Source organism: Cricetulus griseus, chromosome 7, assembly GCF_003668045.3.
Source record: "Cricetulus griseus strain 17A/GY chromosome 7, alternate assembly CriGri-PICRH-1.0, whole genome shotgun sequence".
In the NCBI taxonomy this organism is placed as follows: Eukaryota; Metazoa; Chordata; class Mammalia; order Rodentia; family Cricetidae; genus Cricetulus; species Cricetulus griseus.
The window spans coordinates 68,009,955-68,026,474 of record NC_048600.1 but is presented as its reverse complement, the minus strand read 5'-3'; the positions used below and the strand labels follow the sequence as shown (position 1 = coordinate 68,026,474).

General features: G+C 44.7%; 1 protein-coding gene across 5 annotated transcripts in view; it reads left to right on the top strand.

Moving 5' to 3' along the window:
* Positions 1-14,222, top strand: part of LOC100755796 (solute carrier family 22 member 5) — a 31,399-nt gene extending 17,177 nt beyond the window's left edge. Inside the window, exons 3-10 of one of the 5 annotated variants that reach the window (XM_027427522.2) lie at positions 2,530-2,684; positions 3,577-3,748; positions 4,913-5,039; positions 7,245-7,345; positions 9,101-9,315; positions 11,306-11,488; positions 12,472-12,607; positions 12,916-14,222. In XM_027427522.2, coding sequence (XP_027283323.1) covers positions 2,530-2,684; positions 3,577-3,748; positions 4,913-5,039; positions 7,245-7,345; positions 9,101-9,315; positions 11,306-11,488; positions 12,472-12,607; positions 12,916-13,003 — 1,177 coding nt within the window. In that variant the 3' untranslated portion in view covers positions 13,004-14,222. Of the gene's footprint in view, positions 1-2,529; positions 2,704-3,576; positions 3,749-4,912; positions 5,040-7,244; positions 7,346-9,100; positions 9,316-11,305; positions 11,489-12,471; positions 12,608-12,915 lie in introns of those variants that run through there. The other 4 variants (XM_035447808.1, XM_027427524.2, XM_035447807.1 and 1 more) reach the window with 4 other exon arrangements.
* The last annotated feature ends 2,298 nt before the right edge of the window (positions 14,223-16,520 follow it).

The following is a 16,520-nucleotide window of genomic DNA, read 5'->3' as shown; positions in this document are numbered from 1 at the left end:
CTTGCCTTTGTAATCCCAAGGATGGAAGGGCAGGAGGCTCCCTGGAGCTTATGAGTCAGCAATCATACCCTAATGGGTAAGTTCTAGAAGCCAGTAAGAAACTCTGTCTTAAAATGAGATGGATAGTTTCTGAATAATGACACTGAGTTGACCTCTCCACATGCATATACACACAAGTGCACACGAGAACACACATACTCACACGATATAGAAAACCTCCACACTGAGATTCTTGTTGTAAAGAAGGATATGTCAAGAGAGTAGAAAGCTTATCTCCAGAGAAGGGAATTGATGCATTGTTTGATGGTACTCAACATATTGGACACCTAGAAACCTGAGAAAGCAGTGTTTCCATGTGTCAGAGGGTGCTTCCCAAAGAAACTAGTGTGTGAGTCTGCATGGGATGAGGAGAAAGTCCTGCATGTAGACAGTGCAGGTGAATGTGTTCTCCAAAAACACATGACCAAAAGAAAACAGATGCATGCTAATCTAAGCAAAGACAACAGTCTACCCTATAGGTAATGATGCAAGTCTCCAGTTCCTCTGACTGCCTTCATGCAGTTGTCCATAATCCAGCCCCACAATGAACATTTTTGTATGTTGGATTTTTTTGTAGTTGTTTTTGTTCTCATTTCATTTTTGTGGGAAGTTGAACCCAGGTCCCTGTGGGTGCTAAACATGCACTCTGCCACTGAACTATGCTCATCTCTTCCAGCCATTTTAAATTGTTAGTATTGTTTTCTATAATTCATTATACTATATATTCCATCTTTGCATCATCTCCAATTCATTATGCTATAGATTTCATATTTGCATCATTTCCAATTCTAGGGATATAGATGGTATACAGGCATTTTCATTTTGTGCATTCAATGAAATTTGGTGCCATTATCCCAACATTGAATTTGTGTGTAACTATTGTGCTGATATGTTGAATATTCCTCAATAAATGAAAAGATGTATTTGCGAAAGATAAAAATTTCTCCATATCTCAGCTCCTTGGGTGACCCTTAGAGGGATTTTTTTTTGTCTGATGGTTTTGTTATGTTTTGGTTTTTTATCTCATCAAGAGTTAGCTTGGAGGCTGGAGAGATAGTTCAGACACTGAGAGCACTAGTTGCTCTTCTAGAGGACCTGGGTTTGATTCTCAGCACCCACATAGAACTCACAACCATCTGTAACTCCAGTTCAAGGTATATGACACCCTCTTCTAACCTCTGGCACCAGGCATGTACATGGTGCACAGATATACATGCATGCAAAAATACATATACAAATATAAAATAAAAGAAAATCAGTTTTTCCAAAGTTACCTTTTTAGAATTTTGAAATTTTAGATCTTTCAGAGTTTCAGCATTCAAAATTATGGAGTTCAGGATTGTGCATTTCAGTTTTATTGTCCAAACTCCTTTTTGTGTAATTTATTTGGGGGAGGGAGTTTTTTCATAAAATATAACTTTCTTTAAATGTGTTCTTATTATGTAGCCCTTGCTGGCTTACAATCATAGAGATCCACCTGCCTTGGTCTCTCAAGTGCTATGATTGAAGGCATTTGCCACCACATCAGACCCCAATGTACACCCTTAAATACAACTTACACCTTATCCATTTGCAAAATTTAGTATGTCTTAGGGCTGTACAGTTGGCAAAGCAGTTTAGAGCACAGGCTGCTATTCCAAAGGACCTGGATTCAAGTCCCAGTACACACATGGCAGCTCACAACCATCTGTAACCCTAGTCCCAGGAGATCTGATGCCTCTTCTGACCTCTGCCTGCATTAGGCACCAGGCACACACACACATGTGCATAAAATAACAAAATGACTTTTTAATTAAGTATATCTTTACCCTTTTCTTTGCCTTGAGATTTATCTATTGAAGAGCCCTGAGCAGTTCCATTGTAGAATTTCCCTGTCTAGGTCTGGGTGATTTGATTATATATCCCCCAAGTCTCACCCTTTATCCTCTGCATTTTTTGCAGATAGGCAACTGCATTCAGAGACTCCAGTCAGGATCAGTCCTCTGGCAGGATTATAGGTCAGCATCATATAGGTAGGCAGTCACTCACACACAGTACCCATGTCAGTTCATGGGATGTAGCTCAAAGTGATATAGAAATTTTTATCTTTTTTGTTCCATATTTGTGGCATTTTTATAAACAATTCTCCACCCTATTTCTAGTTATTCATGTCACTGACAAAACAGGTGGTCAGGATAAATGACCAGTCTTCATTTACCAAGGATTGTGACCTTTCTGCCTTTAAAAATTATTTCAAGTATGTGGATTTAAACTTAACAAATGCCTTTCCATCCCCTGCAGTCATTAACATCATTGTGGCACTGCCTTTGGAGCAGCCTCATTGTCCAGGCAACACATTCTGTTAAGTGTGGAATTCAATGACAGCATGGAGACTGGGAGAGTGGAACTACCCTGGTGCCAGTCCTTGTGACAGGAGAAAGCCTCTCTCAGTGAAGTCAGTTGCTGCTGCCTCTCCCAGCTGCTTCTCTGTGACCCTCCTTTCCTCCTCAGGTTTGGTCGGAAGAATGTGCTGTTTTTGACCATGGCCATGCAGACTGGCTTCAGCTTCCTGCAGGTCTTCTCTGTGAACTTCGAGATGTTTACTGTGCTCTTTGTCCTTGTTGGCATGGGTCAGATCTCCAACTACGTGGCAGCATTTGTCCTGGGTATGGACATCAGGTTGGAGTTGAGTACTTGATCCTGTGTTTCACTTTACTGAAGACAAGTTATGATGTCTGTCAGGGAAAATGGGCTAGATTACCCTAGTAAATAAACCTAGCTTAGCAGCTGGAAAATTAAACCTGGCAATGGTTCCTGACTTCTGATGTCCAGTTCTCTTCTGGCCTCTGACTGGTGGCCCCTTGGCTTCACTAGTAATTAAGCCATTAACTAGGATTCACCATGGAGTATCTATTTTTAAGTCAAGGGCTTAGGTACCTGAGGAAAGAGGGGGGCACACCAAGGGGATGCGGTATGATGTGCAGGCTCCCCAGGAAAGGGAGCTGATGCAGAGCATTGGTGGCTATCAGTGTCCACCAAGGTGAGTGAGCAGAGTGGTCCAGTTCAGGTTCTGGTCAGACTCCACCCTTCAAGGCTCTGCCTCAGACAAGCCACCTTGTTCCCACCAGAAAGCTTCCAGTCTCCCTGTTTGGAATCAGATCACTGGGCTCCTTGAGTTATATTATGGAAAGGGTTATTTTCTTTTCACATTTACTAGAACATATGTCCTCGAAGGACAATAGTTGGCATGTGCGGCCATAGTAAAGACTTTGCCTTTGATAAATTGTATCCCATGTAAGGACTTACAGGACCTAACACTCTTTAGCCTGTGGCTGAAGATGCTGATGATGTTTTCATGAGAGCACTGTTACCTAGGGACCTAGGAGAAACAACCCAGGAGCAAAGCAAAGCAGACTTAGTTCAGATGTGACCCCTCCAGGGCCTCAAATCACAGCAAGTTCTGGCTCCCTCCTTGTCTTTATGTTGAAAATAATACCACAGAAGATTCATAAGGAAATAGCCTTAAGCTTGACCACCACCACCCCTTTTTTTTAACAGGAACAGAAATTCTTTCCAAGTCAATTCGAATTATATTCGCCACCTTAGGAGTGTGCATATTTTATGCATTTGGCTTCATGGTGCTGCCACTGTTTGCATACTTCATCAGAGATTGGAGGATGCTGCTGCTGGCACTCACTGTGCCAGGGGTGCTGTGTGGAGCTCTCTGGTGGTGAGTGTGGCCCAGCCCCTTGGGCTGCCTACCTGTGGGGTGGCTTCTGTCTCATGTCCAGTAGAGGGCAGCAGTAGCTCCCCAAATCCCCATCCTAGATCCCAGAAAAAGGTAGTGGATATTATTTATAAATCAAGTCAGAAAGTCTCTCCATATTCAGAAAAGCCAAAACAACACAGAATCCCAAGACACAGCCTGCTTGTCCTCTGCCAGGTTCTAGGTTGAACTAAGAATTTGCTGCAAGCAGATAGGGGCCAACCTGGGAAATTCTGGGAAATTCTCAAATCCCGGGGTAAGACAGCAAGACCTGGGCTGTAGCTGCTTGATGCTGAGGCACAATGCCATGGTGTTAGAAGGTAAAGAGAGGGGGAGTTCCAGAAGTGAGCTTCCTTGAGTAGCTATTCAGAGGAATGCAGGCTCCAGCTGCACCTCCAAGAGAGGAGCATTGGGCAGGTAGAGCATAGGCCATTCTAAGCCATGGAACTTGACAGAGGAACCAGGCAAGAATCACTCCTTACAATAGACTAGACTAAGGTGAGATCCTCATCCATGCACAGTGGCAAGAACCCTGGAGAATAATGGGAGAAGTTACAATGCATTGTGGCTCCTGATTAGGACAGAGGAGAGAGGGCTGCTTGGTCACAAGGATAAGGAAAATATCCACTGAAACTCCACAAATCAAGTCTCCAGCCTTGAGAACTATGCTGTTTTGTGTAAAGAGACTGATGAGTCTGTGACTAAATCAGAGGAGTGAGGAAGAAATGATGTTAAGTGATGCTCCAGGCATTTCTGAGGGACAGGGTAAAGACAGCAAGATCTGGGTGTGTCTCACTGTCAGCAGGAGCCAGGCACCAGGAGCCCATCTTGTGCTTGTCTCCTTAAAGCCCAGAAGGGGGCACCACTACTGCAGACAGGCAGGTGCCAGCCAGATGGGGATCCCCTAGTGATGTACAAGATGCTCCAACTTTTTCTCACTGCAGTTGGTGTTCAGCATCATCATACCTCAGGTGGTTACTGGGCCATGAACACCTTATGAACACCTGACACTCTGCACACATCTACCCCTGCATCTGAAACCTCATCTCCCATCTGCAGATTAGCATGCCCAGCCTCTGGGAGAGTAAATGAACAGGAGGCCTCACTAGATTGCACTTGTACTTCCAGGTTTATTCCTGAATCCCCCCGATGGCTCATCTCTCAAGGCCGAATTAGAGAGGCAGAGGTGATCATCCGCAGAGCTGCCAAAACCAATGGGATTGTTGCACCTTCCACTATCTTTGATCTAAATGAGGTAAGTACCATGTGGAAGCTGGTGGAAAGCTCACACTGATCGTTTTAGGTCAGGGGCATATAGCACAGCTCACAGGAATCCAGCCCTTACTCTACCCAAATCCCAGCCATCCTTAGGCAAGGTCTGATTACAATGCAGAAGTTAAAGGAATGGAGAGATGATTCAATGTATAAAGTGTTTAGCACGCAAGCATGAGGACCTCAGTTCAGGTGCCAACAGCCAACCAAAAAGCCAGGCATGGCAGAGTGTGCCCCTTATCCCAGCACTGGGGCAGCAGGGACAGAAGGATCCCTGGGATTTATTGTCCAGCCAGCTAACCAGTCAATGAGGGATCCTGTCCCCAATATAAAGTAGAAAAGTGATTGAAGATGATATCCTTGGTCAACCTCTACCCTACATATATACACATTCCTATGGTGTATACACCCATGAACAGGAATACCCTCATACCTCAGAGGATGTGGAATGTGTTCCAACTACTTATTCTCTCCCATGATTTTGTTTTTCTTTTTCCTTTTTCTTTTGGTTTTTGAGACAGGGTATCTCAGTAGCTTTGGAACTCACTCTGTAGACCAAGCTTGAACTCATAGAGATCCTCCTGTCTCTGCCTGTCAAGTGCTGGGATCAAAGGTGCACCACCACTGTCCAACTTCTAACATATTTTTAAGCATTCCTTTTTTTTTTTTTTTTTTGGTAGGAGTCTCACTATATATAACCATAGCTGGTCTGGAAATCTCTGTGTAACTCAGACTCACAAAGATCTGTCTCTGCCTCCCAAGGTCTGAGATTAAAGGGACATGCCACCATGCCTGGCTTAATTATTACTTTTAATAGCAAAGACCCTTCATGGGAAATAGGCTTTTATCAACTTCAGCATTTTTGGAAGTCATTGTTTGTTATGCCTCAGGGATTATCATCTGAAGACTATTGGAACACTAGTAGATTTGCACTCAGCAGGGTTCTGTTTCTTTTCACTCTCAGTTAGTTATTATCCATCATCCTGGAACCAGATTCTTTCTGATAGCCACCTCTTCCCTGTTCTTAGGTACTCCCAGTAATTTCTTGGTTTTGTGTGGGTCCTGGTTCTTGTTTCCTGTTCCTTTTCCTCCCTTCTTCAGTAGCAGGCTGTTTTCTTCAGATTCATGAGGTTAGACACTACAGGTGTTAGCAGACATGGATCTTGAGTATGTGTCTGATTTGAGAAGACAAGGGACTGACTTAAGGACAAATGCCCGCAGCCATGCTCAGCTGTGAGCAGAAGGCATGTTAGATGCTCTGAGTTCATGATGATGACTTGGGGCTTGTGAGAGAGGAAGCAGTTGTTATAAGTAGTTGAGAAGCTGTTGGCCACCAACAACCCTGCTGGCATCTCCCTTAAGTGGTGGCCCAGCAGCAGCAGTCCCTCGGCATACTCTAGAAGAACTCTGAAGCACAGAAGTCAGGGCTGGAATGTGACTGTGGGCATTTTAAGTGAGGTGGCTTTGGTGGAATTTAAGTAAGGGGTCGGTCTGGGTGAACATATAAGCCTCATTGCCATCACTGAGGAAATGAAGGTGTTTCAGGATTTCTTTGAGTCCCAGATTGACCTTTTGCCCAACTGATTGGTTAAAAACAAGCTCCTAAGCTGGGTTAGCTAAGAAAGAGCATTGGTGTGTTTAGACATGTGGTTTAGTGATGGCCTTGGCCCTGTGGAATCTCATAGGAAGTTACTCTGGGTGAAGGACGGGTCAGTTTTCCTGTTTTCAACTGAATATTTTTCTCCTGGAAGTAGACCAATAATAACACAGTATGAGGACTCAAAACATTCATTCCACTTAAATATCAGTTTAGCAAAAATACACAGTCATTTTTTTTCCTCTGACCAAGAGGGCAGGCATCAACCTGACATAGGAAACCTCAAAGGCTTCCCTGAAAAGTGCAGTGAGGATAGGTAGGGTAATGCAGTGAGGTCGCTGTCACTGTCTGTCACCTAGACCTTTGCTGTGCTCCTTTCTTTTTCAAAATCTCACTTGATTTTACTTCTGTTTGTCATTGACTGAGCCTGCAGGAGAGCTTGGTTATCAAAAGTCACTGTACTTCTGTCTTTTCAAGGAAGAACCTTAGAATGCTTTCTTAACTTTTGAGAAGTAGATAGTGAAAATGATGGGTTCCAGATGGTCTCCAAGTTTTCTCCTTCCTATACCATTAACTATATTATTCCTGCAGTTACAAGACCTAAATTCCAAGAAGCCTCAGTTACACCACATTTATGATCTGATCCGAACCCGGAATATCAGGATCCTCACCATCATGTCTATAATCCTGTGGTGCGTAAGTGAGACCTGCCTGAGCCTTACCCACCCTCAGGACATTTTCTACAGACATTGCCTCAGACCAAAGCTGAAAACCTCTGCCATCACATGCTGCAAGGGTTGTTCCTTGTGATGGATGGCAGCCACAGGGACATAACAGCTCTGATGTAATGGAAACCCAGAAAAGGAGAAAGTGACCAAAGAGGCTGTTTAGGATCTAGGGACCCACAAGGGAATCCAACAGGTCCTTGCTTAGTTGTTCCTGTCCCTTGTCCTCTCCCTCAGTAGATTATCTGTGGTAAATAGCCTGACAGAAACTCTAATGTGCTCATGGAGATAGAGGGAGCTCCTCTGCAGTGGTGCCACTGTGTCTATCATTTGCACATGCCCCCTGCACCCACCCCCCATGACTGGCTGTTTCCTCTTGAAAGTGTTCTCTGTTGAAGACCCACACTCTCTGGCTGGGACAGTGGGGGTTTGAAGGAGGGTCTCAGGGAAGACACTTTATCATTTAGGTTCCAGACACTGCTAAGAGCTTTCTGGAAACATTAAAGTAGAATATGGCCCTTCTGGGATATTCATAGACTGCCCTAAAGTCAAGGCCATAACCTGGATGTTTCCTCCAGGTTTTCTCCTACAAGGTGTTGCAGTTATCAGGAAGGAATCTCTGAGTTACCAAGGAAAAGGACCAAGGTTGAATGCCTGCATAGCTTCTGCCATACCCTTGGGATATCAGAGATCCTTGACTCCTCTGGATGAATGTGAGAAGATGGTGAGAAGGGTAGACTTCACCTCAAAGTCCTTGCTAAAAGACTCAGCCAGCTTTGGAGCAGTAAGCTAGTCTGCTTCCTGGTTTGGGGTAGGGTTTGTCTGTGAGTCACCCATTTCCAAGGAATTTTCCATTTCCAAGGAATTGTCCAGGATGCCTTAAAGGCAGTGGGGCATACCTGAATCTGCCTCAAGAGAGAGCGAGCATGGAGACTGTACCTCAGACTTCTAGCCTGAGACATCTCACTCTGAATCATCCACACCTAATCATGCTCTGGAGTTTCCTGGGGCTTGTGAGCCTACTCTCTTCCTTCACCATGCCAACTGTGTTTTCAACCTGTACATGAGTCAAAGACAGTCTGGTGCCAAAGAGTACAGCTCATCAACAGAGAAACCTATTAGGATCAGAGCCAGGAGTGGGAGTGGTGAATGAGAAACAGTGAGGCCTCACCATTGGGAGCTCCTATTGCAGAGCACAGTGGGGTTGCTGTCAGCCTCTTCCTGGCTGATTACACATAGTTTAATGAGGGTCCTTCTGCAAATGTTTGAGCTGTATTTTGCCTTAAACCACCACTTCTGTCACATCTTACCCAGCCCATTACTCATTCTCTAGCTCCTCTTACATTTGCTGTGTTTGGATAAACGTACAGAGCAAGGAATTGGGTTTTAGCAAATGTTTCAGAGTAGGATTTCAATGTTGAAATGCAGGTTGGGTCCTTCCCCCAGTGATGAAATCTATGTGAACCATGTAAGCTGTTTTGATGAGATACTTTTTTATGGAATGTTCTGAAGGTATACTGACAAAGGATTTAAACTGGTGACTGGAGCTGTGGAAAGTTAACTTTTATAGTAGGAAGTAAGGCACAGAGTGGAATCTACTACTACTCTCCCATTCCCTGCATTGAGAGCAATTCAGAACTTGTCAAGATGAATTTTTTCAAGGTGTGTGGGTCTGGAGAAATGGGTACTGCTTCTCCATCTCTCTTCTGTCCCCTGTTGCAGGCTGACCATATCAGTGGGCTATTTTGGACTTTCTCTTGATACTCCTAACTTGCATGGGGACATCTATGTGAACAGCTTCCTTTCAGCGGCTGTTGAAGTCCCAGCCTATGTGTTGGCCTGGCTGTTGCTGCAGCACTTGCCCCGGAGATATTCCATCTCTGCTGCCCTCTTCCTGGGTGGCAGTGTACTTCTCTTCTTGCAGCTGGTGCCTTCAGGTATGGACGATGTTTATTTGCAGACCTATTTTCTTCACTGTGTTACTGCCTTGAACCAGACTGTTTACAAAGAGAACACAGTCAGGCCCATCTGTGCTGGCATGTGTGCACTGCCTGTCTTAAAAATCAGGAGATCATGTCTCTCAAAAAACAGGGGTGGGAGTGGGGGGGAGGTCTTCATAGCCTGGGCTTTGTAAGGGTGAAGAAAGCATTGAGCTTGTTGGTTAACTATGCCCTTGACCCAAGTTAACCCATGTTCATATGTGGTTTCCTCTATAGAATAAAGAGGAAGAAGGAGAGTCATTCCCCCACGAGTTCTGTCTTATTTATTTATTTGAGCAATAGCTTAAGTGGGTCTTGATGGAGTCTCTTTCTGTTGCAGAAGAGCCAGACAGTGGTGGTGCATGCCCTTAATTCCAGCACTTGGGAGGTAAAGGCAGGCGGATCTCTGAGTTTGAGGACAGTTTGGTCTACAGAGCTAGTTCCAGGACAGCTAGGGTTGTTACACAAAGAAACCCTGTCTTGAAACCCAAAGAGAGAGAGAGAGAGAGAGAGAGAGAGAGAGAGAGAGAGAGAGAGAGAGAGAGAGAGAGAAGAAACAAGTTAATAAATGCTTGTTAATCTTCAGATGTTGTTACCTTCTGTGAACAGAAAGAAAGGATATTAGAGCTCATCTAAAGAGCAGTCATGATAGCATCCTGAACAGAGGTATTCAGCAGAATTTAGATGAGGAACAGAACACCATGAATAAGTCAGGGAGAGCTGGACAGTGGTAGCACAGGCCTTTAATCCCAGCACTTGGGAGGTGGATGCAGGAGTATGAGATGTTCAAGCTCATCTTTGGCTGTCTGGGGAGTCTGAGGCCAACCTATGTTATATGAGACCCTATTTAAAAATAGATAGATAGATAGATAGATAGATAGATAGATAGATAGATAGATAGATACAACACTATGGCAGGTAGTGAGCCCAGTGTGCTTCAGGGTAGCAAATGAACTAGTAACCCATAAAAAGAAAGAGATGAACAGTCTCAGAGGCTATGGGAAGGACTTTGCTGGTAAAACCATCCCACTACTAGACAGGAGGAACCCTTTCTGACAACCTGTGGAACAGATGACAAGCCTTATTTGTCTATCACTTGCCATAATCATCCATTCCCCTGTGGCTTTTGGAATGTCTGATGGTTACTTTGAGGACTGTGATACTGGGACCCCCCTTTACAGGAACAGCCCCTTTTGTGGCAGAAGGAACCTGGGTGTGGCTGTAGTGGCTCTCACCTGAGTAGAGTGACCACTGTGTCACTAGTTATACTCATTGGGCAGTGAAGTCAGTAAGAGGATCATCCCTAAGTTCAGATGGTTTATAGAATTTTTTTCAATGACTATACTGTACTTATTTATTTGGAGGAGGGAAACATGTGTCCCAGCACACATGTATTGGCCAGAGGACAGTGTGCAGGAAGTGGGAAGAGTCAGTTTTCTCCTTCCACTATGTGGGTCCTGGGAATCAAACTCAAGTTCTCAGGCTTGACTGAAAGTGCCCTTACCCACTGAGCCACCTCAAAAGCCCAGATCTGTGAACTTCTTGAATAGACTGCAAGCATGAACTGAGCTAGAGCTGAACTCCCCCATTCATATACAAGTCCTCCACAGTGCCCTCAGGATGAGGTTCTGGGCAAGCAGCTCATCCCTAACCCAGGATGACTTCTGGAAGGCAGGCAGATCGGGCTGAGGTTCACATACTGTCTGGGCCTCTAGGTTGAGGAATACCTTTACCCTCACACAACTGAAGTGCCCACTCTCCTTTTAGTAATCCCCTTAGAAAGAAATCTAAGCCATGGTGTTTTGGTTCAATAGGAAGGTATACAAACTGACCGACTCTCTCTACCCCAAATCTGAGTTCATTTTAGGCTGAAAGTCAAGAGAACTCCTCCAGAGCAACCCTTACACTGGTCCCTCTTGCCTTTTCTATCCTTCCTTTGTTTCTCCAGAATTGTTTTATATGTCTACTACCCTGGTGATGGTAGGCAAGTTTGGAATCACCTCTGCCTATTCCATGGTCTACGTGTACACGGCTGAGCTGTACCCCACTGTGGTGAGAAACATGGGTGTAGGGGTCAGCTCCACAGCATCCCGCCTTGGCAGTATCCTGTCTCCCTACTTTGTTTACCTTGGTGAGTACCACAGTGCACTGGTGGAATGGATGGGACAGAAGCTCTAAGTAGCCTCAATATGAGCTGGACACAAGCCCTATAGTTAGCAGGATGCATCCCTTACTGGGACCTTGGCTGGAGAAGAAGGCACCCATTTCAAATGGAAAGTAACTCACAGCCCAGCTGGATGAGGATGAGAAAGTGTGAGGCTTTCTATTTCATCACAAACTACAATTTCTTCATCCTAAGAAATTCTTTAGGGAGACAGTGTTCTTTACTAGAGGAGTTTCTTCTTGGAGTTAGTAGCATGAACAAGAGGTCTGACTGATGGACTGACAGTGACCATGGCGTAGAACACTTCATTTATCCAGTGTATATATAGAAGTCAGAGGACAATTTAGGGGAGTCTTAAAATTTGTTCTTTCTTTACAACATTGGATTCTGGGGATTGAACTCAGGCCACCAGGCATAGCAGCAAGCACTTTTACAAGCTGAGCCATCTCCATAGCCCCCATTTTACTTTTCAAGACAGTGGCTCACTAAGTATGAACTGGGATTGAACTTGTTCTGTAGCCCCAGAAGCCCTTGAACTTTAGCAGCCAGTGCCCTGAGAGTAGCAAGTACTTGAAAGCATGGTACGTGGCTCTAATGGGCTGCAGCACCTTGTCTAACCAGAATGCAAATCAAACTGGGACACAGCTGAAGAGATGGAGAGTTGCTTTGTCCTGGACAAGGACCTTGTTTTCTTGGGAACCCTGCAGCTTGGTGTCTCTACTCCCCTATACATTTCCCTTATCCATTGTGGACACTGCTGGACCTCTGGGCACATCTGTGCCAGGTCTAGGTTCTGAGACCCTTTAGATGCCAGACTTCACTCTAGCTGCCCAGGCTTTGGGAAACACTGAGACCAACAGGAAGGTGAGTCCATTATAGAGTCCTGAAGAAATACAGGGCCAGAATGAAACCATATCTCACTGTAACCTGGGTCCTCTGTTTGACTGCAGGTGCCTATGACCGCTACCTGCCTTACATCCTCATGGGAAGTCTGACCATCCTGACAGCTATCCTTACCTTGTTCTTCCCAGAGAGCTTTGGTGTCCCTCTCCCAGACACCATTGACCAGATGCTAAGGATCAAAGGGTAAGACACCTTCCTCCTAACACTAGGGGTGCACTGAATCTGGGCCTGGCCAGGTCTTAGGGATCTGCACACTGTCTCACAAATAAGTGGACTACTTTAACCATGGTGCTATGAGGGCATTGGCCTGATCTGTGTAAATCAGTGACCATGTGCATGGCCATGAAAGCAGCAGCTCTAGTTTACTGCAAAGACTACAGCAAACTTCAGTATCTGCCATTTCCTTGTTTTTCTCCAGATCTGGCTTGTTTTGACACTGATAGGTATCTTTGTACAATTTGTAAGTAACATTGTTTTGCTTGTTTTAATAGAATAAAACAATGGCAAAGCCAAAACCAGACAAGGATGCTAAAGGATGGTGAAGAAAGCCCAACAGTCCTAAAAAGCACAGCCTTTTAACCCTCCAGGAGATGAAAAACAGACAACCTGCATGTTGTCAGAAACACTGTCAATGACCAGGGGCTTTTCTGTTCTGTTGACCTTGTGTTTAATGTGCTCGTGGATGGGTGCATCTGTCCTGGAGAGCCACCTTCCTCTAGGGACATCAAGACTAACCACAGACAGCTTGCACATCCATTCCAGTGGTGGCCTTGGCCCTTCCAAAAAAGTTTCTTAAACCAGTGGGACTTGGAAGACTATGTGAAACAACTGCTAGTCTTGCTTTGTTATTTTAGAAGACTGGTAAGGTTGCACAGATAGAACTGCAGGTCTGTTTTTCCCTCCTCTCCGTAACTGCAAACTCTCAGGAAATGGAATAGATGTCACTCAGTGGCAGTGTGCTTGGCTAGGATACACAGGGCCCTGAGTTCCATGCAAAGAACCAGAAAGAAACAAAACTTCTTCAGAGAAGAATAAATGATTCCATGGGGAGTTTGATTTCTCATCTTTTCTAAGTTACAAAAACCCTTGCTGTGATTGCTTTAACTCACAACAGAAGACCACAGGACCTAGGGAACCATAGAGGAAATGAAGGTGGAAGGAGATATGTAAAGTCAGCAGTGTGTGGATTGTGGCTGCTCAGTCCCACAGCAGGAGTGCTGTGTGTGTCTGGTCAGACTCCTGGGCTTGTCCCGACTGTGAGAAATCACTGTTGACGCCAAGGCTTGTCTTCCACTTCTGTGTCTTGAAGGGAATGTATGAGTGACAAAGTGTCCCTTCCTTCTCTCAGCACTGTCACAGGGGTTTGTTTTTTTTTGTCATCTGTTGTATCTTCAGCAGAGACTTGGGAACAGTGTTTCTCAACCTGGAATTACCCTGGCTGGTGTGCAGTTGCCACCATGGAAATGCAGTTGCACTTCCTAGCCTTAGCCATTATCACTGCTCTGAGTGTCCAAAACAACAACACTATGCTTGTTCCTTTTACAATGTATAATCATGGGGAAAATTACAAGAAAGAAATGTAAATTGTGTTCACAGTCTCTCAGAGTTGCTGGCTGCAGTTTTGTAACATCAGCAGGTGTTTTGTGTTCAGTGTGATTGTCTGCTCTTCTGATTATGTTGCCATGGTACTCCTAAAGCACATGATTCCCCTACTTTAAAAAAGAATGTATTTTGTGAAAGCTACTGAAGTGCCTTGGGCAATGAGATGGTTTTAATAAACAATGATTTTTTTAAATAATAACAAGTGACTGCAATCTCTTTTCTTAGTATTTGATGAGCCCTTGCCATGCTAGCATGTAACTCTTCTCTCAGCTAAGTGTAGCCGTGATTTGGGGTTCAGATTTAACTAGTACTATACTATATAGTAGGCATCTACCCAATTGACCATGAATTGCACCAGCCTGGGTCTCCCTGAAAACAGCCTGAGCTTGGAGCTTCTGTACAGTTTCACATTCTATCTGGGAATACAACACCAAGGAGCAGGAATGCAGACCAGGGAAGGTGGGAGGCCTGGCCCTAGGATGCCTTAGTGGGTGCGTTGGGCAGCACTCATGAAGGAGTACTGCAATGGCCTGAGTCTCTGAGGAAGCCTGGGAGATGCATCTCAAAACCATCTGAACCATGGAGAAAAGTGGGGAGCATTTGCCATCATCACCCATTCAAAAAGACAACACCAGGGTGTCCCCTACACTTCCAGCTTACTCAGGCAAGAGTCACACACAGGTTCTGTCTCTTGGATAGAAAGCAGGAAGCTATACACTGCAGACCCAAGTGAGGCCCTTCAGGCTGCACCTCATCAAAGCTGGCCAGAGTCTGTGTGAACTAGTCCTCGGAGCTACTGAGTAAGTGGCAGAGCAGAGAGCATTGACCTGGGGTGGTGTACAAGACACAAACGTTGATGATGAACAGTATTTCACAAGGTCATCTGTGCTGCAAAGTACGAATGGACCTAAGTCCAAAGCTCAGCTGTTGGTTGGACAATTGAAGGGCATGTCACAGGACCAGCAGGGACCTCTGGCTCAGGCATAATACAGAGCAGCTTATCTGGAAGATTCAAATGGTTTCCCTCCTCTCAACCCATGTCCTGATCTGGGTTCCTGGTGACATGCCTTCTCAGGAGCCCCAGATTATAATTGCAGTTCTCCCCACCATTTCTCCTGCTATGAGTGAGCAGTTCCTACACTGGCTTTCATTCTTGGTGTCTGGTTCCAGACATCCATGGCCTCTTGAAGCAAACACTGTACTGCCCGAATACCTTAAGCTCTATGTGTGTTGCAGGGGAGGGGTTGAGAGGGGGGACAGGACGACAATGACATGACAGCCCCTTCTGAAAACCCTTACCCTCTGCACAATACTGCTGTACTTATATAGCCTGTTTCCATTGAAGTGATGATTTCAGGAGGACGGTCTTCAGGAGAGAGGTATGTGAGTGACAAAGCTATGAATGCCTGGGATCATCAGGAGCTGGCATACACATAGACATGAGGAATGAGAAAAGATGGAGAAGAAAATCTTTAAAAGACCACAATCTCTCCACAATTCAAGGTGAAGGCAAGGATCCCAGTATGGTGGTGCACATCTGTTATTCCAGAATTTAGGATACTGAGACAGGATCATAGGTTCAATCTGATCTCCTTCTGGACTCCACAGGCAACAGGCATATTTGTGGTGCACATGCATGCATGCAGACAAATACTCGTATATGCCAAATTATTATTTTTTTTGTTTTGGGTTTGGGGTTTTTTGGTGGTTTGGGGGGAATTGGGGATTTTTCTTTTCTTTTCTTTTTTCTTTTTTTGTCCAGACAGGGTTTCTCTGTGTAACAGTCTTGGTTGTCCTGGAACTTGCTCTATATAGTTCAGGCTGGCCTGGAACTCACAGAGATCCACATGCCTCTGCTTCCTAAGTGCTGAGATTAAAGTCAGGAGCCACCATTGCCTGGCTCTTTATGTTATTATTGTTGTTGTTTGAGGCAGGGTCTCTCTATATAGTTGCAGCCATCCTGGAACTCACTATATAAACCAGGCTGGTCTTGAACTCACAGAGATCTGCCTGCCTCTGCCTCCCTAGTGCTGAGATTAAAGGTATGAGCCACTATGACCATCCCAAAAATTAAGTTTAATGAAACAACATTTAGAAGATAAATCAGGGGCTGGAGAGATGGCTCAGAGGTTAAAAGCACTGACTGCTCTTCCAGAGGTCCTGAGTTCAATTCCCAGCAACCACATGGTAGCTCACAACCATCCATTATGAGATCTGGTGCCCTTTTCTGGTGTGCAGATATATACATGGAAGCAGCATGTTGTATACATAATAAATAAATAAAATCTTTTAAAAAAGAAAATACATAATTCATCTAAAATACTTGGTAATAGTAAATTTGTGTTGACAATAGCAACACTACTCTTTTTCCTCCTTACCTCCCTCAACATAAAACATGATGGTTGATTGCAAGGCAATTAGTCCACCATTGCCTGATCGTTCTCTTCCTTTACCTTTATATGGATTCTAGGGATCAATTTCAGGTACCCAGGAT